The sequence below is a fragment of the Cupressus sempervirens genome, chromosome 5 (genome assembly GCF_028749045.1).
Source record: "Cupressus sempervirens isolate cs-2001-9-10 chromosome 5, ASM2874904v1, whole genome shotgun sequence".
Lineage (NCBI taxonomy): Eukaryota > Viridiplantae > Streptophyta > Pinopsida > Cupressales > Cupressaceae > Cupressus > Cupressus sempervirens.
The window spans coordinates 428,585,003-428,611,715 of record NC_143122.1 but is presented as its reverse complement, the minus strand read 5'-3'; the positions used below and the strand labels follow the sequence as shown (position 1 = coordinate 428,611,715).

Below are 26,713 nucleotides of genomic sequence, written 5' to 3'. Positions count from 1 at the left end.
TTGCCGACAAGTCCAAAATATATATATTCATTTGGAAAACCCCCATATACATCAAGATTCTGAGCTGCCATGATTACCACAGGCTCCACAAGCCAAAAAAAAGCAGCACCAGCAACAATGAAATTCATTCAACAATAATTGCTTAGCATAGACTGCTGTTGAATATCACATATCACTTTGTAAATTCGGCTTCCAAAGTTGTGAATACACAAGAGTCCATGTTGAAGCAGCTATAGATTCATGCATACTTCCAAAGTTTAAGCATGCCATGACACAATCGGACGCAAGCTAGATTACCACAGCTTAGACACAACCTAGACTAAATCCATATGCAGGTTTTCTGACCGGACAATAATAAAAAGAATTGCTTGAATTCATCAATCGACCCTGTCCAGATTCAAAACATTTCTTGCGACCGCCGAACAATCCTGCCAACTTTCTTCTTGAATTCATCTCTTTGATCTCGCCACTCTTTCTGCACATACATGGTTAATATCTAATCAATAACTAAATACATGCATATAGAACAGCACAAGGTAACTAGAAAAACAGTCCAACACTGGTACATTTTCCCCATAATTCTCATTATCTTTACAACAATATAGTGACGGAACCATGCATAGTGGCTTCTACCATTAAAATTATTGAGTGCCCATTACAAACATTGAGAATTCAATAAGAACATGAGAAAAAAGCACTGAGACCAGAAGATTGTTCACACTATGCAAATTGAAATATGTCACAATCCAATGGAGTACAAAGCTGGACACCAAAAAGAGCCCTTTCAAGATATAATCAGATTGGACACAGGTTTACAAGCATTATGTAGTTAAGGTTTCATTTTATATTTCTCTTGCAGATTTGCCTAAGACTAATATTAATCAGTCAATCTACTAAACCTTAATATGAAACTTACTATCATTAACTAGGAAAAACCCAAGCCAAACAAACTTGTAAGAGGTAATTTTGTACTGTAATTTAATTCATCCAAAACTTCTCATATTTCTAAACAATATGAATAAAATGCCATTGTTGCTAGTAATCATTAACAGGACCTTCGTTACATTACACTCGTCCAATGAGAGCTAATGGGAAGAACAACCCTAAGAATCCAAGAGGACCACACAAGAAAAGAACCCACCCAAAAACATAAAAGCATGCTGCCTAGTTAAAAATCACAATATAACACATGAAAATGTCTTAATACCAATCAAAAGAAAACCAGTAGTCCAATAATGCCCGTTCCAGTTAATATATGAATAGTTAGGTAAAATTGCAATTCCAACATAAGCACAACATATGAATCCAGGATGACTGCACGAGAAAAGAACTATAACCAAAAACATAAAAGCACAACTGCCTAATTAAAATTCACAATATACCAGAGGAATACCAATCAAAAGAAAACCTATAACTAAAAAATGCCCATTCAAGTAAAGATATGAACAGCTAGATAAGATTGCAATTCCAACTCAGAGCTATAATGAAGAACTACTCGCCAGCTGACCCTACTATCAAAACATTCCAAACTTGATTATATCTAGTCCAACAAGTTATATCCTTTTGCACAATTGTTGTATTCATTATTTATTGTAAGCTGGAACACCACTTAAATCTTCCGTTCGCATGAACAAGTTAACAACATTTTCCAGGAGTTGCTGGATCTTCCCTTTGCTATTATTATCACCTTAGCTATGAAGCTAAAGCTTTTTCAAATGGGCTTCTACATTATATGATTGTAGGTACAAAGCGACAAGGTACTGTAATATAGTTACATTATATATTTGCTTGCAACAATCGAACTTCTCTTTTTGCATTAGGGAAAGAAATATTTCAAAAACAGTCAGGCAACTCATTACCCTTCTATCATTAGGCCTCATTTGCTTCCTAATATAGACAAGAAGTCTATACCAACATTACCTTTTTCCTTTTATAATCACAACAATTTCAAAAGGTTCGAATTTACTTACAGAAATATTATAACCATTATTGAGCCAAACCACCCTTTTGCCATTGTATCACTTTCCCCATGCACAAAAAAACATGATTTTGATAGGCTTAAGGTTGATATATAGACCAATTCCGACCTGGCACACATAAGAAACCAGGCTCCAAAAAGCAAGAGACGCTGACCAAAATATCAAAAGTTAAAGATGAAGATCCTGAAAGAATAATTTATTTTTATAAACAATTCATATACAATTCCAGGCAAGGTAATTTCCTATTCAATAGATTAACTTGAATACTTGCAACTCATACACCATGCTACTTCCAAGTGATAAGTGTCATTGATAACCAATTCAATGAAGCAATACTAATAAAAACCATAAAGAACTAGGTTGCCAGTTTGTCCCTTGCAGCCCCCTGACCTGGGTCAAATTCACACCCAGTTCAGATTCCAGGTCAGTAAGGGTGACAATTTTGGCAGGGCCTTTATTTGGCCATGGATTCATCCCACATGTGCCCATACTCTTTTTAGTTATTTTTTAACTTTGACTGTAACCCAATGCCCAATGGTTTCTATTCTCCAATACCATCATCATTTCATACCACCCTTGCCACAGAAATATTGGTAGGTGCACCAAGCAGGGAAAGTCAAAACATGGCAGCAGAATATAATTTGGCATTGGTGTAGAGGTTGTATTCAAAGGGTTTCACCGTGGGCTACTCTCTATAGATGCTTTTGATAGGTTACTCAGATTGTGGAAATCAGATTAGTCATCCCCATAGAACATGGGAATGCTGTTACAGTAACATCCATAATCCTCACCCTGAGGTGGATACTACCAAGCTTTTTCTTAGTCTTCGCAGAGTTGCTCTCAGGTCACCTGCTTGAATTTTAAAATACAACTTTGCTCCCTTCACCCTTCATTATGGAGAACAAAGTGTGCATTTTTTTTAATTTAACCATCCCAATGCTTTAATTTTTTTTGTTTCATAACTGAAATGCATATCTAGAATACATCTACCAAAAATACAGGAGCACAAAAAATATTATATGCCATTCACCGTTAAATTTTTTCAGTAATTCTTTTGTTTTAGTTTTTACCTTGAAACATGTAGTAAATATTATACACTCATATTGTAGCTTTTTTATAGTTCCCTATTAATATATTTTTTAAAAATATTCATGTCCTCATATTTAGAAAGTAAGCATTTGCTCTAAATATTTTTTTATTTAATAGTAAGTTATACCTTTTGAGATTAACTTTGTATGCATTATGTTTTGACTTCTTTAGTGACAAAAGTTATTAATTAAAGCAGGCATTATATTTTTAATTTTCGTAATGACAATCCAGTTGACAAATGGATATTGAAGTAGCATTTTTGTTTTTATGGTGGATGTTTTTCTTCTTGATCAATTTTCTTCTTGTTCATGTGCTCTGTGTGTGTGTGTGTGTGTATTAGTTACCCTGGTTTGCTGCTGGTTTGGCCTCCAGACCAGGTCTGAGTTCGAACCAGTACCTAGTTCGAGTCTCTTTCGCCAGAAATTCGATCAGGGTTTGAATTTTGGGACCATGGTTCGAACCCAGGCGAATTTGCCTCAAACAGGTTGAATTTCATGCGAACCATGTCAAATTTTGCCCCACGGACGACTTTTAAGTTATTTTTTTGAACTTATTTTATAATTTTTTGAGTTTCACAACCTTGAAAAGTGAACGTAAATGGCTTATGTTAGCTTCTAGCATTCATTTTCGGTGTGCAAATAGGTTATTTTGTCTTGAGAAAGAGCAAATAGGTGGTTGAGCAAGAGTTTGTTTGTGCAAGGAGGAGTTGGAACATTGGTTTGCAAGTATCTTCAAGTTCTTGTGTTCCTACACCTTTGCAAGCTTACAATGGCAGCAAGACGTAAATTCTTGTTCTATTTTCCTTTTGTTTAGATTTTTTTATTAAATTGTCTTTCGTTGCTAATAAGATCTAGCCATTGTTTTCCCTAAAAGTTCATTCTCAATATGCATACAATTCCTGGTCATAGGAAAAGGAACTTCAATGGGATCTATCTCTTCCTCAGTAGGCAATGCCAATACCCCATAAAGAATAGAACCCCAATCTGATTCTACTTTGTGGAAGTATGAGGATATTGTACATCCTCTTCCAGGATGTGGTGATTTCTATTGGAAATGTCTAGGTTGTGATGTAGAAAGAAATAGTTCATATTATCATTTGGTGAGCCATTTGTGTGGATACCCTAAAAGAGGAGTCAAGAAATGTCCCAGCAAAAAAATGCACCTATGTCAAATTCATTAGTATTAAAATATATTCAAGAGCATGAGGAAGCAGAAGAGAGATGAAGTTAGGCAAAATACCATTGATGGCAATAAAACTTTAAAAAGATTAAAGGGAATAAAATCCACCCCAAATGTTGTGATAGACAATCACCCCTTCTATACTACCTTAGCTGCCCTTGATTCTCAAAATGAAGCACCTCTTTGACACAAAAGAAAGGGACCACTAAAAATTGCATCTCAAAACCAAAGTAGGGAAATGATGCGTCAAGATGCTTGTATCCAAATGGATTGTCTTTTAATCTAGTTCGCTCTCCATATTTCAAGAGGATGTTGAGAAGTGCTAATGAAGCACCTGTAGGGTATTTAGATCCCAATTTTGAAATAGTACAAACCACCTTGTCGGATCAAGAGGTCAAGTTGATTAATGAACAATTGAAGCCCAACAAGGATCCATGGATTGTGACAAGGGTAAAAATTGTTTCGGATGGGTGGAAAGATGCTAGAAATCGTCCATTGTTCAATGTTTTGGTTGTGTCCCTCAAAGGAGCAATGTTTTTGAAAGTAGTGGATTGTGAGAAGCAAGTAAAAGATGGGCAATTTATTGCTAATATTCTCATCTCTGCCACTGAAAAAGTGGGTGCTAGAAACGTTGTCCAAGTTGTAATGGACAACGCAAAGAATTTTAGAGCTGCTAGTTTGTTGATGGAAGAGAGATACCAACATATGTTTTGGACACCTTGTGCGGTTCATTCACTCAATCTTATGCCACAAAAGACTTAAGGAAGTGTATGCAGAAGCTGATGACATCTAGATGTTCATCACAAACCACCACTTGACTCCAAGGATTTCCAAAATGTTTGCATGTTTGGAGTTGCTGAAGGTAAGTGAACTTGCACTCAAGTTAGTTATTTAATTTTTTTTTAAATAGTATCTTGTGATTTCTTTTTTTTTATTATATTATGTGTATTCTTTTTTGAAGTAAGTATATAATAGTTGCATTTCATTTGCTCTATTTTGTGTTAGAGGTTGTTGAGACACATTTTGCATCAAATGTAATCATCTTGAGACAGCTTATGGAAGTGAATGAGGCACTTTCCAATATGGTAATAAGCAACAATTGGGCTATATGGAGGCAAAGCAACAATGAGAGGGCATCCAAAATAAAGCTTAGGATATTGGATGACTTATGGTGGAAACATGTGGAATATCTCATTGGGCTCATCAAGCCCATTATAATCATGCTTAGGTACACAGACACGGACAAGCCTTGCCTTGGAGAGATCTATGATGGCATGGACTCAATGCTTAAAAAGATCAAGCAAATTGTAAATGAAAAGAGCAAGATCCTCAAGAGACCTTCAAACAATTGCAAGCAATTGTTGTAGAATGATGGAACAAAATGACCAATCCTCTACATTTGCTTGCCTATGCATTGGCACCCAAATACTATCACACCCAATATATTGATCCACCACGAAGGCTACCACCCTATAGAGATTTAGAAGTGTATGATGAATAAAAGGCAGCATTTGAAAGACACTTACCTGACAATGATATGCGAGATTTGATTACGGATGAGTTCATACAATTTGTGGATGCAAAAACTCTAATAAATGATGCTCCTCGTCATTGGTTTAGGAAGGATGCTCATAGTTGGTGGTACCTACATAGTCAAAGATTCCAAACGTTGCAGCCCCTTGCAATCAAAGTGTTATAACAAGTTTAATTTTTTTTTGAATTTCTATTAGTTTACTTTGTCTTCCTAAATTGCCGGAAATTCTGAGATTCAAGAGACATAATTTAAATTTTATTTTGATTGTTTACTTGATCATGTCTTCATAGGTTGTTAATTCATCTGCTCCAGAAAGAAATTGGAGCACATACTCTTTCATCCACTCAGTAAAGCGCAATATATTGCAATCAAAAAGAGTGGAAAACTTGGTATTTGTGCATTACAACTTGCATTTCCTCTCGCACAAGACTAAAGAATACAAAGAAGGTGAGACAAAGAGGTGGGATGTGTGGGGATGTAAATGCAAAGTTGGTGGACTTGGATGTTTCTGCTTCTCGGCTTACAATTGAAGATTTTGAAGATTTTGATGCCCATACTATTATTGCTGCTACTGTTGATCCCATTGGCCTTAGCTCTGTTGCTAAGTCAACTAAATGTCGAAGAACTAGGAGGAGGAGAAGAAGAAGAAGATGATGATGAAGTAGAGGAAGATGAAGTAAATGAATATTAATACATTTGTCATTTTTGTTAATGTTTGGGAGCTTCAGTCAGTTAAACATATGAGACTAGTGTGTGTGTGTATATATATATTACATATACAGGTGTGATATATATATATATATATATATATATATATATATATTTGTATATGTATATGTATATGTATATGTATATTTAATATATGAGATGTTATATATTTGTTATTTTATTAATTATAATGGATAGACATGTCTTATGAGGAGACATGTCTCTCCATGTGTCATTTACAATACATATAAGAGGAGATTGATGCATTTGAAAAGTATATACCTCAAAAGGGCAATGCAACTACATTTGCAACGATCCATAAACTCAACATGGTATCAAAGCCAAGCTGCAAATGAAACAACAGAAATACACGTTTTAATAAAATGCTTAAACTAGCCCCAATGAAGTGATTGAACTTTGCGGATATCACTGAAAGCCCAAAGCATGGCTAGAAATATAAACAAATAAAGGATTTAAGAACATAAATAATTCACGTCCCCAATTTCATTGAGAGGACTCATTCAAACATTGATTGTATAGTATACATATCAACGCAAAAATCAAGGGATTACCTAGGTGGAGAGACAGTTTACGAATTACATCCACTGCCTATGAAGTGAAGGTAAACAACTCTAAACACAAAACAAGACACATAGGATGGAGTACTAAGTGCTTAAAAGAAAGGAAGAGGAACTAAGTGAGATCGGTAAATATAACTAGTATAGTTACATAGTTACCGAGTGACCACGTGAAATCCACGTAAGGATTACAAGCATGTCATGATCTAACACATTGTCATCCACATTACATGGGTATGAGATGGCAATTCATGATAAGACATATACAAGAGAAGTGGCAAGCTACCGATAGTTGGGGACTCACCCATAATTAAGGTTGTTCTCAAGTAAAAAGAGGATGTCTCTCCTCTTTTAATGCTCCAAGATTCTTTGCTCGAATCTCCGCAATATCTTGTGCACGAGCAAGCAGATTATAATGTCTGTAGCTGGTTTTACTTTACACTTAATGGGAGCATGAGCATTGCCACCAACAAGGAAGACAGATTTTAAAAACCCGTCAAACTCTTTGTCATTACACCCATTAAGCACAACAAAAGAAATAATTTCGGCCACACTAGAGAGTTTATAGATTTCAAAGAATACAAGTCGACCCCCAAAGAATTACTTGACTAAGTTACCATACGCATGGGGGAAGACAAAAGTGAGCAATACGCAAGACTGATGTGGAATGATATTGAAAAGAGCCTACACCTACTTCACTTATTTAAATTCATATCAAAAGCATGCATGTCGGAATTGGTACTTTAAGGAGAAGGAAGATGGAGTTTGTCAAGTCAAGGAAGATGAAAACTACTCATATAAAAAGAGCCAAGGCATACTCAAAAGAAGATAAGGTACTTGAACGTGGGAGGTGTCAAGTTCAAGGTGCCCCTACAAAGACTTAATCATCGATTCCATTAAGGTAAAACTAATAAGATATATTATGTTAAGTTCTCTTCTTCACATTTATATATATTAGTATATGATGACTATGTGTGTCTAAGAGATTTTTGTAAAGAATAATAAATATTAATAATTTATATTCTTAACGAGAATATATATTTAAATTAGATATTTATCTATCTTATATTGGATTGATCAAAAATTATTATTCTTGAGAATTATATTAGTCTCTCTCAACTATTTTAATATAGAATTATAAGAGCTATTTACCTTGATCTTTTCCAAAAGTGTTCTTGCAAGAAAAAGAGGGAGATTTGGATTCAAAGGGAGTCTAAAAGTCTATGTGTGCAATGGGCCTGCCCCATGTAGACATCATGAAGAAGTGACGACTTCCAAATGATCATCACTTGTATTTGCAGAAGTTATTGAAAGGTGGCGATCTTTCAATAACTTACTCTATTATGATGGATATCTTACGATGTCTATGCAAATCATAATAGATTATACTTTGCATTGTAAATGTTTATATGGTATGCATTATGAGAATGCAAGTGCACATACCTTATGAATATTTAAGCACCTAGTGAATGTCAAATGAGTTGATATTCACAAATGTCAAAAGAGTTGGCATTCAAATATCAAATGTCATCATATTCAAAGTCAAATTAGTGGACTTTAAAATGTCAAATGAGCTGGCATTCAATAAACCAGGAAGTCGAATGAGTTGATATTCCGAAACCATTTTTACATTGAGGTAATATATTGTTCAAATTCTTGTTTACCCTCCTTAGCTAAGAGGAACTGTTAACGTTTGGTAGACACATATAAGAGGAGATTGATGCATTTGAAAAGCATATACCTCAAAAGGGCAATGCAACTACATTTGCAGCGATCCATAAACTCTAACAATTTTTAATGCATTAGTTGAGACTTGAGTTTGACAATGATACTTGATCATGCTGTTATGATACATGAATCATGATTTAATTTTAATGTTTTGAATCGTCAATGCTGAACTTGAAATATATGATGGTATGATCAAGATTCATGATGCTATGGTTAAAAGTTTAAAGTTTATGCCTATAGAGTTTTTGTTGTTTAAATGATTAAATCATATAATTTTATGATACTATGTAACATTCTAATTTCAACTTATGCTTCTTGTCTTCATAAACATGTATATACATAATTTTTACATGTTTTTGTACAAACGAACCCAGAACCTATTCCACAATTTTTCCGTACCAGTAAACATGTTCTTCAAACCCATATTTCAAATCAAACTCGAACCGGTAACTAATATATATATATATATATGAATGTTTTCTGTTCAGATGAATCCAATCCATAAAAAATATTAGTGGAATTCAAAAAACTGAGCCTGAACAGAAACCACAACCTGCAACTTGAGTACAGTACAAAATACCTTTAATTTTTTTAAAACAGTGCAAAAATGATAAATTGTTGCCACTAACTCTCCTGATAAGCACAATTTTTTTCAAAAACTACCAGAAAAGAGTGCTGGTTTATTCATATATTCTCTTGCCAAAATTTATCAAAGTTAGCTTAATAAAGTTGATGCATGTACAGACAAAAGGCTCATAATATTTCAAAATGCTTACCGCTGCATCAATGTTTGCAGGTGATTCGTCATTAGGACTAGATAGCATTGATATAATACTCAAGAGAATAGTTTCCACCTGCACACCATATCCAAAGAAAGTTAATAGATGATGGAATACTATTTTTCATATTTCACAGATACCAATAAATTGCATTGTAGCTATTTACTGATAACTAACTAATTCTAAAATAAAATGCACTTCATTACTGTGTGCACAGGTGACCATCTTTCACTGGCAAGCTCATAACCATTTGGATCATCTCCTGGTGCATGAAGAATAGAAATGCAGACACGTCCATCTGGATAAACTGGAAAAAAGATAATCTGTTATTAAATTCATTTATTAAAGATTGCTCTGTGCAAATGAACCTTCCAACTGAACACGTGCACTACTTCCACAGATTAGCAGATCACAAATCAACACGTGAAGTAGAGAGTACAAAATATTAACTCGGAAACTAAATCAGTTTTGAACATGAAATCTAATTTTTTTATGATGATACTAGGTAAAACCTAACCATTTGGATGCCACATTTCTGATGTAAACCTCACTGATGGAGGACTGTTTGGGTAGTTCGATGGGAAACTCATTATGGCATTAAAATATCCTCCTTCACTGCAAAAAGTTGCAAAAAAATGTTAAATGCTCAAGTGTTAACTTGGACCTATTATACTGGCCCATTATTACCTTCTGTAGAAAAACATAATACTAATTTTGACAATTCCAGGCATAAAGTAATAATTATGGGCTGAATAATCAAAAACAAAAATTAAGGCAACTTCATTCTAATCCACATATTGAAATATCATTTTGAAATCATGACTGCATAACAATAAACTAATTATACAGGAAACTATGTCTTTAATAGCAACTAAACAATTGCAATTTTACAAAATGATTTCCATTCCAGTACATTCCGAAAATGAAATAGCTTAGAACCAAACAGTTTAATAGATAAACCAGTAAGGAATCCTTCGCTCCTCTCTCCTCTCCAGTCAACAAATTCAGACTGTCATACAAATTGAGGGCGGTGAAAGGCAAATATTAATTTAACAATACAATTGTTTGGTGACTACAAAAGAAACAATAATCATGTGTACCATGCAATTGATGTTGAACACTACAATTACGTGTAGGAGACCTTTTAAAAACAATTACAGACCGTAATACAATTCCTTTGTGACTACAACAGCAATGCTAAAAAGGCATTCTTCCATACTGAGCCTGCATCCCTTGTTGCAGACAGGACCTCCCACAAATCCCAAACTAAACTCTCCCCTTGAGTGTTCCACCCCACACATTGCCGAATCATACACACAACTCCTAGCTCCCCTAGTCATGTGCCCTTCCCACTCCAAACACTAATCTTCCAAATCTCCCCTGCACCTCAAACCCTCTACATACATCGAAATAGAAGACTGCCCTAACACCAACTCTATTGTGTTAATTACTCTTTATTCTGAGCACCAAAAGTCCCATAACACACAGCTTCCGATGTCTCCTACAACTTTCTAAATTCACACCCTTCACCTTTGGCTTCTCAACCTCTTGTTGCGCAACTACAATCATATGTCACCTCATAAACAAGCACCCCTAATGCCTGGTCCAATGCATGATATGCAACCCACATTGCCTACTTCTCTCGACTACTTCACTTTCTATGTCTAATGTCTCATCCAATATTTCTCCAAATTCTCCATCCTAGCTCAACCTACAAACTCCTTAAATCCACTAATACACTTCCCTAAAGATACCCCTCTAGTTCACATCCTTCAACTTTGACTTATCAACCTACTTCCATTGCACAACTCTAGTTGTTCACCAACCCATCAACAAGCACTCCAAAGCCTAGTGCAACATGTAACATCTCAATCATAGCATCAACAACATATCTCTGCCAACTCACCTCTTGTGTCTCATGCCCCTTTCATTTCTTTCTCAACATGCCAACTCAACTCATCCTACAAACTTTAACAGTCTATCAGATTTCTTACATCCTAAGTCCTTGACTCATTCACTACTTCATTCTAACCTTGTGATAGAGTTCTCTGTACAATCCCTAGGACTTCCAAACTAAAGTTCTCTGTACAATCCCTAGGACTTCCAAACTAACTTGCCCCCCTATCACTTCACATACCAATGTCCTCGATACTCTGCCCATGTAGACAGCATCCCATACAAGCAGCTACTCATCTTTCTCCCAACTCCACTTATCTCCATGACCTAGCCATGTTAATTCATGCTCTAGCTCTACAAGTCACACTTGCCTCTCATAACCCAAAGATGATCTCATGTTGGCACTGTCTATAGGGCAACATATATGCACCCTAAGTCACAAGGTTCGAATTCAAGTTCGAGTTCGGCAGCAATAAAATTCGGCTGAAGTTCAACAAAGTAAAAAATTCAAAAAAAAAAAATCGACTTATTTAGATTTGAATTATTTTATAGACATAAGTAATATATACGAAAAAATATCAATATACTTGTATAAAATATAAACAAATAATTATTATCAATATAAATTATTATATAAATTAAATAAATTTGAAATTCAATAGTTAAATTTAATTTACTAATATTAAGATAAAATAATATGATATTAAATTAAAAATTGTAAACAATATGATATTAATTTTGAACACATAATAACAAATTTTTAGAACATCTTAATTTAATTATATTAAAATTTTAACTTTCATAAATTAAGAATTTAAATATATAACAAATATGTTAAATTTGAACACTTCTCGCTAGATTTAGCAGTAGAAACATTGCCATTCTAATCTGCGACTTCTACATCACCCTCTTCCACACATTACCATTTCGATTTGCTAGTGTTTTTTTTAAACATTAAAAAAACGGCATATCTCTGACGACAATGGCAATTTGTTTTAATGCTGGTACTCCTTTTGGATGTTGTAATAGTTGCAGAAAGGCTAACCTTTTAATTCAGATGGAGCAGCACCGAAAATACACGACCATTTAAAACAAAGATCCTACCATTCGCGATGAAGAGTGAAGTAGATGCGACCATTTGCTAGTGGAAGCACAATTAAAGCACGATTACATCATCAATCAGTGGACTGCCCTAGCTTCTGTTTCCTTGTTTTAACTATGCAACGATTAGAGTGAAAATGTCAATGCTACTGAATGAATTTTAGGGTGAATTTAAATGATTTTTTTAGATTATCAGGACATTTGGCAAATTTCAAACTTCATGCATGATGTTTGCTGAACCCTGTGACATAGTATGCACCATTATTCAATGGAAGTATAAAAGACGTCCAATATTTAACCTTGGGAGGGGTGAATATATGTTGCCCCGTATCCATTGGCTCTCATGTTCTGCAGTCCTACCATGTTGCCCAACTCTACAGTTTACTCATGTCCCTTACCCAACTTTGCCTCAACTGTGTCTCTCTGTTACTCCTTGAACTAATAACTCACTCAGTCAATATCTTACTCCCTAAACAATGACTAAGTGAGTATCGGTTCGTGGTCTAACCTTAAAGTCCCCCTTAAACTCCTATCCACCTTCCTTGGATATCACTACACCCCATGTGCATAGCCTTCATAGTCTAACCATTTCTAAACCGTTAAGTACCCTTTGCGATCTCTCTAAGGAACTCGAAGCCCTTCACTCCATCTAAACTAACTCCTTGAGCCTTTCAACTTATACCACAAGACAACCCTTCATAGTCTAACCATTTCTAAACCCTTAAGTACCCTTTCCGATCTCTCTAAGGAACTCGTAGCCCTTCACTCCATCTAAACTAACTCCTTGAGCCTTTCAACTTATCCCACAAGACAACCCTTCAATTTCTTGGCATGTTTCTAGATGGAACATGAACAAATTCCTATATCCAACTCTGTTCCTTGGCTTTCCTAGCCTAGTGGCTCCTCCTTGACTTGCTCAGAATCATTACAACATTGCTAGCATTTCCTTGCCACACACTCTAAGATGGGCCAATATTGTCCCCCATACTAGTGCTAAATATGACCCTCTCATCCTTGAACCACTCAAGCCTCTTTTCCTTCCCTTGGGATGGCTAAACTTCCCCAAGCTAGCTTCTTCTTTGTTTCCTTATGTGTAATAGGAAAAACTACACATCCTGTCCCACAAAGCCCCACCAATGGAACCTTTATCCCTATGCATTCCAATACAGCCATACTAAGCCAATATGCAAGGCCTTTTTACTCGTGAACTTCCTCCACGTTTGCACCTTCCTCACTTAGTTCCTTGAACTCTTTCTCTATTGCCCATCCAAACTTTCCTAAAACTCTAGACTCCAAATCCAACTCAACAATGCCCCCTGAGCTACATGCCTCTAGTCCATTCCTTCAATGACCTCAATACCTCATACCACTTTATTTCCCATAGCCTATTGTCATGTCACTTAAAGTACAAATTGAGCTATCACATTGAGACCTTGTCCACAAAGCCACTTTGAACCTTTCCTATGGGACAATTCATAAATCTCTCCTACCATCCTATGCATAAAGGCAACCATAGTGAGTGCCCAACTTAACACTCAACTTCCTTCGCATCCTTGAACTCCTTACTTGACACATAAACCAACATTGCTCACCCAACTCAACTAGAACTATAACCAGCATGGGCAGCTCCCTCAAAAGTCATCCCATGCTAAAGTTCCAGCTACTTTTTTTTTTGGCTAGTTTAGGACTGTGTGCCAACATCCACTAAGAAACCTAAGCACTCCAATGTGAGGCAAGATTGATTACTCTCATTCCCTAGGACCCATATAGAATACCTCGCTACTCCTGAGCTTAGATTGTGGGACTACTTTACTTCGTCCTTTTAAGCAATGTCCCAGACAGTAACATGCATTCCTAACTATGGTTGTCCCTTGCACATTCGAGAAAGGTACTCCTGCGACAATCTCCCCCACTCAAACTAAGAGATGCCCTTGACATTGAAAAATTTGACCCAAGACCCATCTTGAGCTACATCCTCTAAAATCTTAACAATATCTGTTTCTGTAGGCAGGATATGAGTGGTTCCCATTGGCAACCTGATCTTTGGAAAATAAACGCATACCCTTAGATACAGCTTTACATTGAAGAGTATGTTACCACAATAAAATTGTAAGTTGAAACAAAGTCACTTGGCTGGTGTCAGTACGAAACAAGTTCTGGTTCAAAGTACAAGTGCAGATACTTGAGTACAATCATAATACTTAAAACTGTGAATGGGAATGACAGGTGGTATGGTACACTGCTACATTGGTGGATCCAATGAAATTATGTCTATATTAAGATTATAGTCTCCTTCGGATTGATAGGTTCAGAATATTGTTTTGATATTAAATATTTATATGTACTTCTGAAGAGATATATATATCTCCTTAAAATACATATATGGTAAATCGATTTAATATTGAAATGATATTGGTTATCGAATGGGTTTTGTAAAGTCACCATTCCGTGATTGTAAGTTATGAAAAGTCAAGCCACGGAGGGCCATGACTCTTCATGGCATATGCCACAGGAGAGTCATGTCCCTCCATGGACATTGACTCCCATCATAGGTATTTATCCATCGTCGATTACTGCTGTATAAAATAGTTAATAACCAGGGCATTATCGACTACCAGCAGTGTCATAAATAAATCAAGTTAAATACGATTCAGTCCTTGGATAACTTAATCAATTTCCAGTCATAACATATATTCTAAATCTGAAATAATATATGTGACAGTCTTACAAATATCAAACTGATATATATAAAGAATTCTGATTTCCTCTATAATGATCTGTATTTATATTTAACATGGTATCAGAGCCTCGTTAGAGGAAAATCATCGGAATTAAATTGAAATAATGTTTTTTATTATTTATCATATCAGTCAGATTAAATCGAGGCTATAATGGTGAACGGGATCAAAGTAGAAGATAGATAGGAAGGGTCTGGAAACTTCTCTTCATGGAAGATACGAATTATAGCCTTACTTGAAGAACTTGAATTAGAAACCTTTGTAAAAGAAGATCAAAAAATGACTGAAGAAGAACCTGAAAGGACAACTTGGAACAGACGAAACAGAAAGGCCAAGAAGATTATAATTGATACCGTTAGAGATCATATTCTTCCTTCAATAGCAAGACTGAAAACAGCTTTTGAAGTATTTAAAATCATAAAGGATACGTTTGAAATAAACAATGCAAGCAGGATACTTACATTAAAGCAGCAACTCATGAACATGAAAATAAACAAAGGAGAGGCAATAACATCTTACTTCCCAAGAATTTCTGAAATAAAGGATCAACTTGCCACCATTGGAAACAATGTAGACGACTCTGAACTTTCTCTAATTGCTCTAAGAGGACTTCCTATGTCATGGGAGTCATTCATCTAACGTGTAAGTCATCCTACACTTCCAAAATTTGATCAACTAAAGAATGAATGCACTCAAGAGGAGTCACAACTAATATCAAGAGGAATCTCTACAAACAAATAAGGAGAGATTCAAGCACTACATACAAAGGAAAGAAACAAAGGAAAGGAGAGGAAGTTCAAACCAAAGGAAAGAGATCTATCCAAAGTACAGTGCTATCGATGTGAGAAGTTTGGCCACATTCAAAGATTTTGTCCAAAAAAGAACGAAAATCAAGCTACCTTGTCTAAATCCCATGAAGTGGAAAATCCTCTATTCTATTTAGCCTTGTCAAGTGAATTAAATTCAAGTCATAATACTTGGATAATAGATAGTGGAGCTTCAAGACATATAACTGGATTTAGAAATCAGTTTGAAACATTCAAAGAGTATTGCACAGAAGAAGTCATAATTGGAGATAATTCTACTTACCCAGTAAAAGGAATTGGGACCTGCTCCTTACAAATAAAATCAAGCGAAACCTTTCAACTAAAAGATGTGTTATTTGTACCTGGGATAAAAAGAAATCTAATCTCCATATTAGGACTAGCTGATCAAGGATATTGTGTCACCTTCTATGAGGGCAAAGTATTACTCTGGCCTAAAAACTCCAACATAAAGAACGCCATTAATATAGGATCAAGAGATGGAAGCCTGTACAAATTAAGTACTAAAGCAAAATGACAAGCCCTAAATCATGAGGTCCATAAATCAATTGAACTTTGGCATAGAAGATTAGGACACCTCACTTTAGTACCCTTCCTACCATAAGAAAAATCACTACACGTATACCTAATCTCAAATCTGATTATACTAGCATTTGTAAAGGGTGTGCACTAGGAAAAATAAAAAGGGGTATTTTCCTTTAAGTAAACACAAGTCTAAAATGTACTAGAACTTGTTCGCATTGATTTGTGTGGACCCACGTCAACACCTTCTCTAGGGGGATTGTTGTACTATGTGACCTTTATTGATGATTACTCTCGAAAAACTTGGATATACTTCCTAAACTTAAAGAATATAATGAAGTTTTACAAAAATTCAAAGAATTTAAAGCTCTAGTGGAAAATCATACTGGAAAGAAAATAAAAACTTTAAGATCAGATAATGGAGGTGAATACACTTCTAACATCTTCAAAGAATTTTGTGTTTCTATGGGGATTAAGATGGAGACTACAGTACCTTATAATCCTCAACAAAATGGGGTTGCAAAAAGAAAAAAAAGAACTATTATAGAAGCAGCAAAAGCCATGAATCATGATCAAAATCTCTCTATGTCTTTTTGGGTCGAAGCAGCAAATACAGCAGTATACATACAAAACATAAGCCCTTGAGTAACATTAGAAAATGCAACTCCGGAAGAAGCTTTCACAAGGAACAAACCAGACCTTAATCATCTAAGAATTTTTGGTTGTCCGGTCTACATTCACATTCCCAAAGAGAAAAGGTTCAAATTAGAACCTTCCAGAAAGAAAGGCATATTGGTTGGTTACAGTGAAACAACTAGGGAATACAAAGAATATATTCCAAAACAAAAGTCTATTGAAATCAATAGGGATGTTCAATTTGACAAAGACGTCGCTTTCAAAACATCCTTAAACAAAGAAGATGAGGAAATTGAGAATGAGAAGGGAGTACATCATAGAAGACGATTATAATACTAAAAATCAGAGGGAGAACACTATAGAAGATACTTTGACTAGAAATCTGAGGAAGAGTCCTTCAAAAGAACGAAACCCTTCTGTACCTAATGCTGAGAATGATGAAGTTTTAAATCACAAGAAAAAACCACTATGGGCCAGGAAAATGATTGAAGAGAACGATGTAGAACCAAATGAGATTTCTAGAGAAAATAAGAAAACAAGAAGTCAAAAATGTTATGTAGCCTTAATAACAAAACTCACAAAAACTGAGCCAACTAATGTTGAGGAGGCTTTAAAATGTCAAGCATAGAAAGATGCAATAGTAGAAGAAAAATGATGTCTAAGAAATGATGTCTACGATATCGTACCCAAACCTAAAGACAAATTAGTTGTATCTTCAAAATGGTTGTTTAAAATCAAGTATGCACCTGACGGCATTGAAAAACACAAAGCCAGATTATTGCAAGAGATTTCTCTCAAAAGGCTGGAACTGACTATGAAGAAACATTTGCTCCAATTGTACGCTACACCTCAGTAAGAACGATAATTGCCATTGTTGCATCCAAAGGATGGAAAATACATCAAATGGATGTAAAGACAGCTTTTCTAAATGGCATCATTGAAGAAGAAGTATATATAGAACAACCTGAAGGGTTCACCACACATGACAAGAAGTGTTATGTATGCAAACTAAAGAAAGCTCTCTATGGCCTTAAGCAAGCTCCCAAGGCTTGGTATGAGAGGATTAACAGATATCTCTCCAAGTTAGGATACTCTAAAAAATGAAGCTGATCCTAACATATACTTCAAAATATCTAATGATGATACGTCAATTCTTGTTCTTTATGTTGATGATTTACTGATAATAGGTGCAAACCATCTTATAGCCAAATGCAAACAAGATCTCATAGCTGAATTTGACATGAAGGATCTTGGACTTCTACATTATTTTTTAGGTTTAGAAGTGAGGCAGAAAGAGAAATACATTTTCCTAAACTAAGGAAAATATACTACTAATATATTGACCAGATTTGGATTGATGGATTGTAAGCCTCTTTCAATTCCAATGGAAACTAACCTTCATAAGCAAAGACAAAGCAGCAGATTTAGAACCTATAAACCCTACTCATTACCGTCAAATTGTTGGATCTCTTATGTACTTGGTAAACACACGACCTGATATCTGTTATGCTACAAATGTGTGAAGTCTTTTCATGTGTGAACCCAAGAAAATTCATCTAATGGCTGCCAAGCATATTTTAAGATATCTACGAGGAACGATTGGACTCGGACTAAAGTATACAAATATAGAGTTACAACTTCAAAGGTATTCTGATTCAGACTGGGCAAGCAGTTCTATTGATCGTAAGAGCACTATAGGATGTTGTTTTAGCTTTGGATCAGCTATGGCATCTTGGTTTAGTAGAAAACAGTCAGCAGTTGCTCACAGCTCCACTGAAGCTGAATATATGGCTGCCTCTATGTGAGCACGTGAAGTAGTATGGCTAAGGAAACTTTTATTTGGATTATTTGAAAAACCACTAAAACCCACTATAATCTACTGTGACAATCAAAGCTGCATTAAAATATCAATTAGTTTTCCATAACAGGTCCAAGCACATAGAAATTCCTTACCATTATGTAAGGGACATGGTGGATAGAGATGTTATAATATTGATCTACATTAGTACTGAAGAACAAAATGCAGACATTTTCACTGAGCCTTTTGCAAAGTTGAAAATTGAGTACTTCAGGAACAAACTTGGTATGATTAAATTGTCACCTGAGATTAAAATCTCATATTATGTAAATTATTCATGAATATTTATTAAAATCAATATTGCAATATTGTGGATGTTTTGTGGCATAAGAAATGATGATTTGTTATGTGGATATGGTCGCTATTATAAGGTGACGATCTTATTAATAGCTTGACCTGTTATCATGTGTCATAATTTGATTTGAACACTTGATGACAGATGTATCGAGGTTGACTACATTCAGATGAAGTCCTTCTGTATCTTGATACTAGTGTTATCACTGGATCTAGTTCTGAACTAGTTAGAGGTTGTGATAACTGTTGTATTAAAATTGAGGTAAGACAGAAGATCTTGTTATCCTTAATTGATTCTTGGTTATGATGAGTCAAGCCACAGAGGGCCATGACTCCTTGTGGCATATGCCATGGGAGAGTCATGTCCCTCCATGGACAATGACTCCCACGTAGGTATTTATCCATCGTCGATGACTGCTGTAGAAAATAATTAATAACCAGGGCATTATCGACTACCAGCAGTCTCATAGATAAATCAAGTTAAATATGATTCGGTCCTTGGATAACTTAATCAATTTCCAGTCATAACACATATTAAAATCTGAAATAATATATGTGACAGTCTTACAAATATCAAACTGATATATATAAAGAGTTCTGATTTCCTCTATAAAGATCTGTATTTATATTTAACAGTCTAAGCCTAGTAGCCTGCCAAAACACTCACAATATCAAGTACTGAATGGAAGCTAAACACTGATACCTTCTCTCCTTCCAGACTTACAACAGGCTGATAAGAATTCTAATTATTATACTCTCATCCTCTCCCAATGTGGCTTATAACAACTCTCCACACCATAGGGAAGTCCCACATGCAAATACTTAGCCCTCTACAAGCCCACATCTGCACATGAGCCTCTACTTTAACACATCTCAATGGCTGCACCATAGACCATCTCCTCCCAACTTTAGAATGCATTCCCTAGGAAAATCAATGGTCATTATTTTCTATAACTGTAAACTATTTCCCCACCTATTCTTTACATTGTTCTTTACCCAGATATATCAGGCCTGTCATATGTAGGGCACATTTTTGCCCATGCCCTTTTGCTATTGCCACTGTGTTTTGGTTCATTCACTTGACTCTAAATGCCCTTATGATGATTGGAAAGGTGACTCTCAATCAGTAAAATCTACAGTTTGTCTTCTAAGCAGATTTGCTGTTATGCTCAAGTTGTTATTAAATGAGTTGCTCTAGTTTAGAACTCATATTTTTTATTCTAGACAAATCTTGCCTTATTATCTCAGATAAAACCCCAAAACTCGGTCTATACTATTCTAACTGAAATAACTTGAGAACTTCAAATGCCAAGTATTTGACATAAATAAAGCCAAATGCATGAAAGCCACCAAGGGCAATAAGCAACACTTGTGTAGCACCTCAGAATTGTTACACGGCGAAAAAATTGTATTGTTGCCAAAGTCACTTGTAGCATGGAACGATCCTAGAACAGGTTGATTCAACCAAGCATGCCATTTATTCAAAAACTGGCACACCAAAACCAAAAACTTCGCAACCATCCCTTATTCTGTTTTTGGATGATGTAAGATTGCTTGGGAACCCAGATTCTTCTGCAACATAACATTATTGAAGTAGAAATGCAGGGAGATACCCTGACATGATGCATAAGCATTCATATCTCCTTATTTCCAGCTGTTTGTTTTGTTTCCTCAGCAGCAGTGATTTCCTCAGTTTCGTAGTTAATGTTGCGAATATAGCTGCAAAAGATATCCTGTATAGTTATATTTGCTGTGGTTCCAAATCTCTGTGTTCCTAAGAGATTTTTCTACTCTCATCAGTCTTTGGCAGTTCCATCTTTGATGGTTTGAAGCTCAGATACAGTTGACCCTGCTCTCTATTTTTGGTTTGAAAATTCCTATGTTTGTGATTTCTGGTTGCTCATTTTACCTGGCCTGAGCATCTCCTTTTGGCGCATAATTATTTGTTGATTATTTCCACCACCATTGGTGTGTAAAGCCCTCTCAGGCTCTCAGCATATGACATGGTGTTCACACTGGCGGTTTGCTCCTACTCATCAGTTCCTATATTCAAATCGAATCAACTTTATTATTTTCTCTCAAGACACTTCTTTTATGTGTCAACTGGAATGTTTATGTTTGTCAACTTAATCGCCTTGTCTCGTAACGGTCGAGAATTGTTTCAGCTTCTTTGTTTCTTGGTGGAAGTAGGATATTATTATCGGTTTGTTAAAATTAAGAGAACACGTAAAAGTGTGTATGCGTGGTGATAAATTATGGCATCTCTGTGAAAGCATTTTTTTCTGTGGTGAACAGAAAATAATCTATGAACCACATTCTCTGAGAAGTTGGTGACTATTCCTGTTAATGATTGTTAGTGGTGTATGAATCAGATGTGCATGCAAGTTAAGAGATGAGTAGTAACTTTCTTCAGTTATTTTTAATCTCTGCTCTATGCTTCAGAACTGTTGAAACATTCATTCAGCATATTGCTCTTGTGCTTATCAGAGAGAATGTTTTACACATGATAATTTCTATATTCGCATTGATATAATAACCTTGATTCAATCATATGTTGAAAACATTTTAATCATTTTTCTGAGATTTGAAATAAAGGTGCTATTTCAGTGGGCTGGGTTTTTTCCCTCGTTGGGGAGGGTTTACCCCAGGGTAATCTCTGATGTTTTTCTGATGGTTGCTCACTTATTGTATTTCTGGCTTAAAATTTAACAGTTACTGGGTTTGATTCTATTCATTTTCACTTCTACACCTGGATGCTATCTTCTAATTTTAGCTCTCTCTAGGACTGCCATGAAAGTGCGGTAAATAAGATGATTCTATTTCGTATTGTGGGTAATTGAGTATTCAAGAAATATTATTTGACTATATACAGATGACTGTTATGTTGCCACGGTCATTTGTTTCCTCTGATATCTGGTTGGCAAGGTGTAACTGTCCCTGTGCTTAACTTTAGTCTTTTATTTGTAAATTTCTTATCCTTCCATAGTGAGGTGGCTGAGCAGCTAAATGTGTGAGCTAATCCTAGAATTCATGTAAGAAAGTGTTTTGATTAGGTTCTTGAGCGTAAACTGCATTTGAACATGAACATCAAGAAGTATCGATTGTCATAATACGTATTAAGAGCAAGTAGATTTTCACAATCAAATCCAGAAGCAATCGGGGAGAATAATAACTTTTGGGAAAATCCAAATACCAAACTTTTGGGAAAAGAAGCAATCCAGATAATATCTGCAATCAACCTCATCAGTTTTGGCATTAGCTACCTTGGAGACTAGTAGTATTAGAGGTTGATTCACTACAAACATTCAAGTTTCAATCAACAGTGACACTATGATGAAGTGCAAGCATAACCGATCTAGGACACAATATCAGCGTTCATGGCACTCTCCCAGATGTACCATGGATGAAGGGATGAGGATATGATATGCTTGTCAAGCACCCCAACCCCTTTGCAATAATATAGAAAGGGGATGCTGCAAAAAATCGGCCATTGACTGCAATATTCTGCTATTTGCCAGATCAATTTGTGAATGGACATGCGATAAGCCTCTCTTACTTTGTTATTTGTTTCAAAAAGGGGTTCATGTGGTCATACGAGCACAACGGCTAAAGAATTTAAGCAAATTATGAATGCAAATGGAGGAACTGTGCATGAAATTTGAGCAAGAAAAGCAGATCATTACAGTTGAAGGCTTGCAACCAAAACTACAAAAGATCAATTTACAAAAGAAATTCCAAATGGCTTGCTAAGGGCAAATGTTCAATCTTCCAACATAAAATTTAAATCCATGAAATTCTTACATGGCAAGGTTAACTCACAACAGCCATCCAATGTGAGGTACACCAGCTCTATTTGGGGATGCCTTTTGAAGATCTATCACATAACAAGAGCATATCATTCAAGCTGATAGTAGAAATCCCTTTACCTCTCCAATAATGTTTACAAAGGAGGCTGGCTCCTTATGTTCATCAACTATAGGAAAGTTAACCAGGAGTATAAAAAATGAATACTCTATTTTATATATAATTGAATTATTGGCTGAGTTAAAGAGAGCAGCAATATTTGAAACTTGTACTTTACCAGACAAGGATTAAAGAAGATTCATGAGATGGTGCATAACACCATATCTCCTCAAAATATCCAACACGGTGTGAACACTGCACTTGACAAAAAAGGAGAATGGCTTCTTTTATTTCTCCAGTGATGTTTAGAAGCGATAATGGTTCATTATGTTCGTCAAAAATAGGAAATATACCCAAGGGAATACCAAAAAAGGATTCTCTGTTTCACATACAAACAAATTGTAGGCTGAGTTGCACAGAGCAGTAACATTTGAGATTTGGTTATTGCTGAATAAGGTTAAGAGAAGATTCATGAGATGGTACATACACCAACTCCCATTGAATTACCCAACACAGTATGAAGTTATGAACACTGAACTTGACCCAAAACACAGACCCAATAGATTTTCCCACAATTTCCACACAAATCATGACAACAATAAGACCTTTTCAAGATTAATTACCCCTTTGGATAAATACACATCTACGCACCTTCTGCATAACATCTAACTACATTAACATAGGCCAAAAAAAGGGTTGATGAACCCACCATCATGATAAAGTGCCCATCTAATGTTAGCTAACAACAACTATTAGCAAGAAACAAAAAGGATCATAACAAAAACGTCAGATAAGCAGGTTTTCCCTTTACTTGACTTAAGCATAAAGTTGACAAACATCTTTTCAGTAAGCTAAAATGTCTTTGAATCAGCCTTAATAGTATTAAACAAGCACTTAAATGACTCTGTTTCCTAGCCATCACGAAACACAACTCGTAGGCCAAGAAGCACGTGGCAAAAAAAAACCATCACTTGTCCACAACTCAATTCTCAAAGACGTTATATTTCTTGTAACAGGATTTTGAAGTTTGAAACTATGTAAAAACATTCCAAACAAAGTGAACCAACTGGAAATTGCGGAATACTGCTCCATGAAATTTTTATTATAAGTCATGTTTTTGTCTAAGGATCCAAGAGAAGCTTTGAAATACAACAGCATCACATCATTTACATATCTTCCAAATGATCATCATAATCATCTGCAATACAACCTTATAACAAAGTAAAGATGTGATCAAGATAATTGATATTCATGCAATTGATCAAGGAACCAATAAATATTTTTTTATAATAGAACAGAAACTATCATTGTTACTTCAAAAAGCAAGGACCAAGATCATTGTTCAGAACTTACTACAATGTATCTGGGGGACCAATTATTGCTACATTCCACTCGAAAAGATTTGAATCGTCCACAAGTCCTGCTGAGAAGCCATCCACTGGATTTCTAGATAGTTCTGTGTACAAAAAAAAAAACGAATCAATTTGTTTTGGCAACATGAAATGCAAATTAAAACTAACAAGACTACAAATCTTAAGAACAAAGATAATGAAACTGCCATTGGTCGCACATGACCAAGATGGCTTCTGTCCACTCCAAATTTAGGTTTTCTGTGAATATCCTAATCTGCTTTAGGGCAGGTATTACTCATAATAGCTATTTCTCTCACAACAATCTGAACAAACCCTTTACATTAACAGAGTAACAAGTCCCAGCTCAACCCAAAAAAAAATCCTCTACAGATTCCAAAGGTAGAAAACAGAAATTTAAAAAGCATATGCACATAGTGTATTATGATAAAACAATATCTTAATTATACTCTCATGAAGAAATCAAACAAGAAGTGCACGTAAATTATCTATGGCTGTGCAACACTCACTGTGATGGTGACATAATCTGTTGCCATGATGATTAACTAGGATCAAGGCTCAATGAACATGGTCCATGTACTAACATAATGCAGACAGCAGTTCTACCAGATTATGCCAAACATAAACATAATAATGCAGGTGACACCTTTGCCAGATTATGCCAAACAGAAACATAATAATATAGGTGACACTGTTGCTAAATTGTGCCTAATGGAAACATAACAATGAAGGCTAGATTTCCAAAAGAGGATGCCTGACAGAAACATAACAATGTAGACTCCACTTTTGCCATTTTTTGCCAATTGGAAGCACAACAAAGCACGCCATACACTTGCCGACTTATGCCAAACATGGAAAAATAACAATGCAGGCCAGAATCTTGCCAGATTATACCAAACAGAAAATTAATAACGCAAGCCACGCTCTTGCCGAACTACGCAAAGGGGAAAAATTGACTAGAATGATGTCTGCTCTTTTCATCCAAAATGTAAAAGAGCCAAAAGAATAAATATTGCATACTGATAAATTTACAAAAAATACCTGTTTGGACCCTAAGCTAAAAAAATCCCCAAAACCCATAGAACAGGCAAACTTTAAAATAATCGGAGGATAATGTAGCCTATTGCAATAGGCAGACGCCCCTATGTTTTAAACAAAATTGGGACTGAGAAAATCGAGCAAAAAGATGCATATCCCGATTGATGTGTAATCTATTGCAAGAATACAGTGAAACACGTGTAGTTCATAAGCAATAAAGCACCCTTACTATAATCGGTAGAAACAAAAAACAAGAATTTAGAACCGAAAAACATAGCAAACCACGATTTCAAATGACACACCGCTTTTGGTTGGATAACACTCTTAAACAAACTTCCTGGCAACCACATCTTCCACCCCGGAGGTTTCGATTGGAAAGATTGTAATAACAATGTAATAACCATACAATATCCAGATAGATGAACCAGCACTTAACTCTTGATTCACCAGATCTCAGCTCTGCTTAAAAAAGCCACAACAACATAAAACTTCAAACGAAAAGGCATACAAAAACAATTCTCTTATCCTAAATGTTAATCTTCTTTCTTCCCAAGATAACCTCGTTACGCAGATCAAACGGGTTTTCTTCCGACACATGTAGATGAGCTAGATCAGCATCACGTTTGCCACACGATGTTTAGATAGTTTCAAAAGATTAGAAAAGAAGTAACAAAAACAAAAACCCATAAAAGAGAAATAATTTTATGCCCTAACCTTTTAATTGCTTCCTGAGTAAAAGACTGGCCTGGCTTTCTGACATGGCGCTTCTCCTTCAAAGCCTTTGAACCCCACCAATGAATTATGCAAAAATGAACCTGAGGAAACAGTAGCAGTGAATTCTTTGCCAATAATGAAGAAAGCAAAAATGGATGAAGGAGCGAGGGATAAGATGTTCTAGAAGACTGGGTAATTTATGTGGGTGTTGTAAATAGGTATGAACTGCTTCCTTCCACCAATAC

The 26,713-nt window shown here is 35.5% G+C and overlaps 1 protein-coding gene across 1 annotated transcript; it reads right to left on the bottom strand.

The window, feature by feature from the left end:
* On the bottom strand, positions 1–26,713 carry LOC149556621 (ubiquitin-conjugating enzyme E2 7). The gene is made up of 6 exons (XM_089831037.1): positions 26,469–26,713; positions 24,700–24,802; positions 10,092–10,189; positions 9,781–9,881; positions 9,572–9,649; positions 1–475 (listed from the first exon to the last, which is right to left on the bottom strand). Exons 1-6 carry the CDS (start codon positions 26,512–26,514, stop codon positions 398–400), a joined length of 504 nt encoding a protein of 167 aa, XP_089687163.1. The 5' UTR covers positions 26,515–26,713; the 3' UTR covers positions 1–397.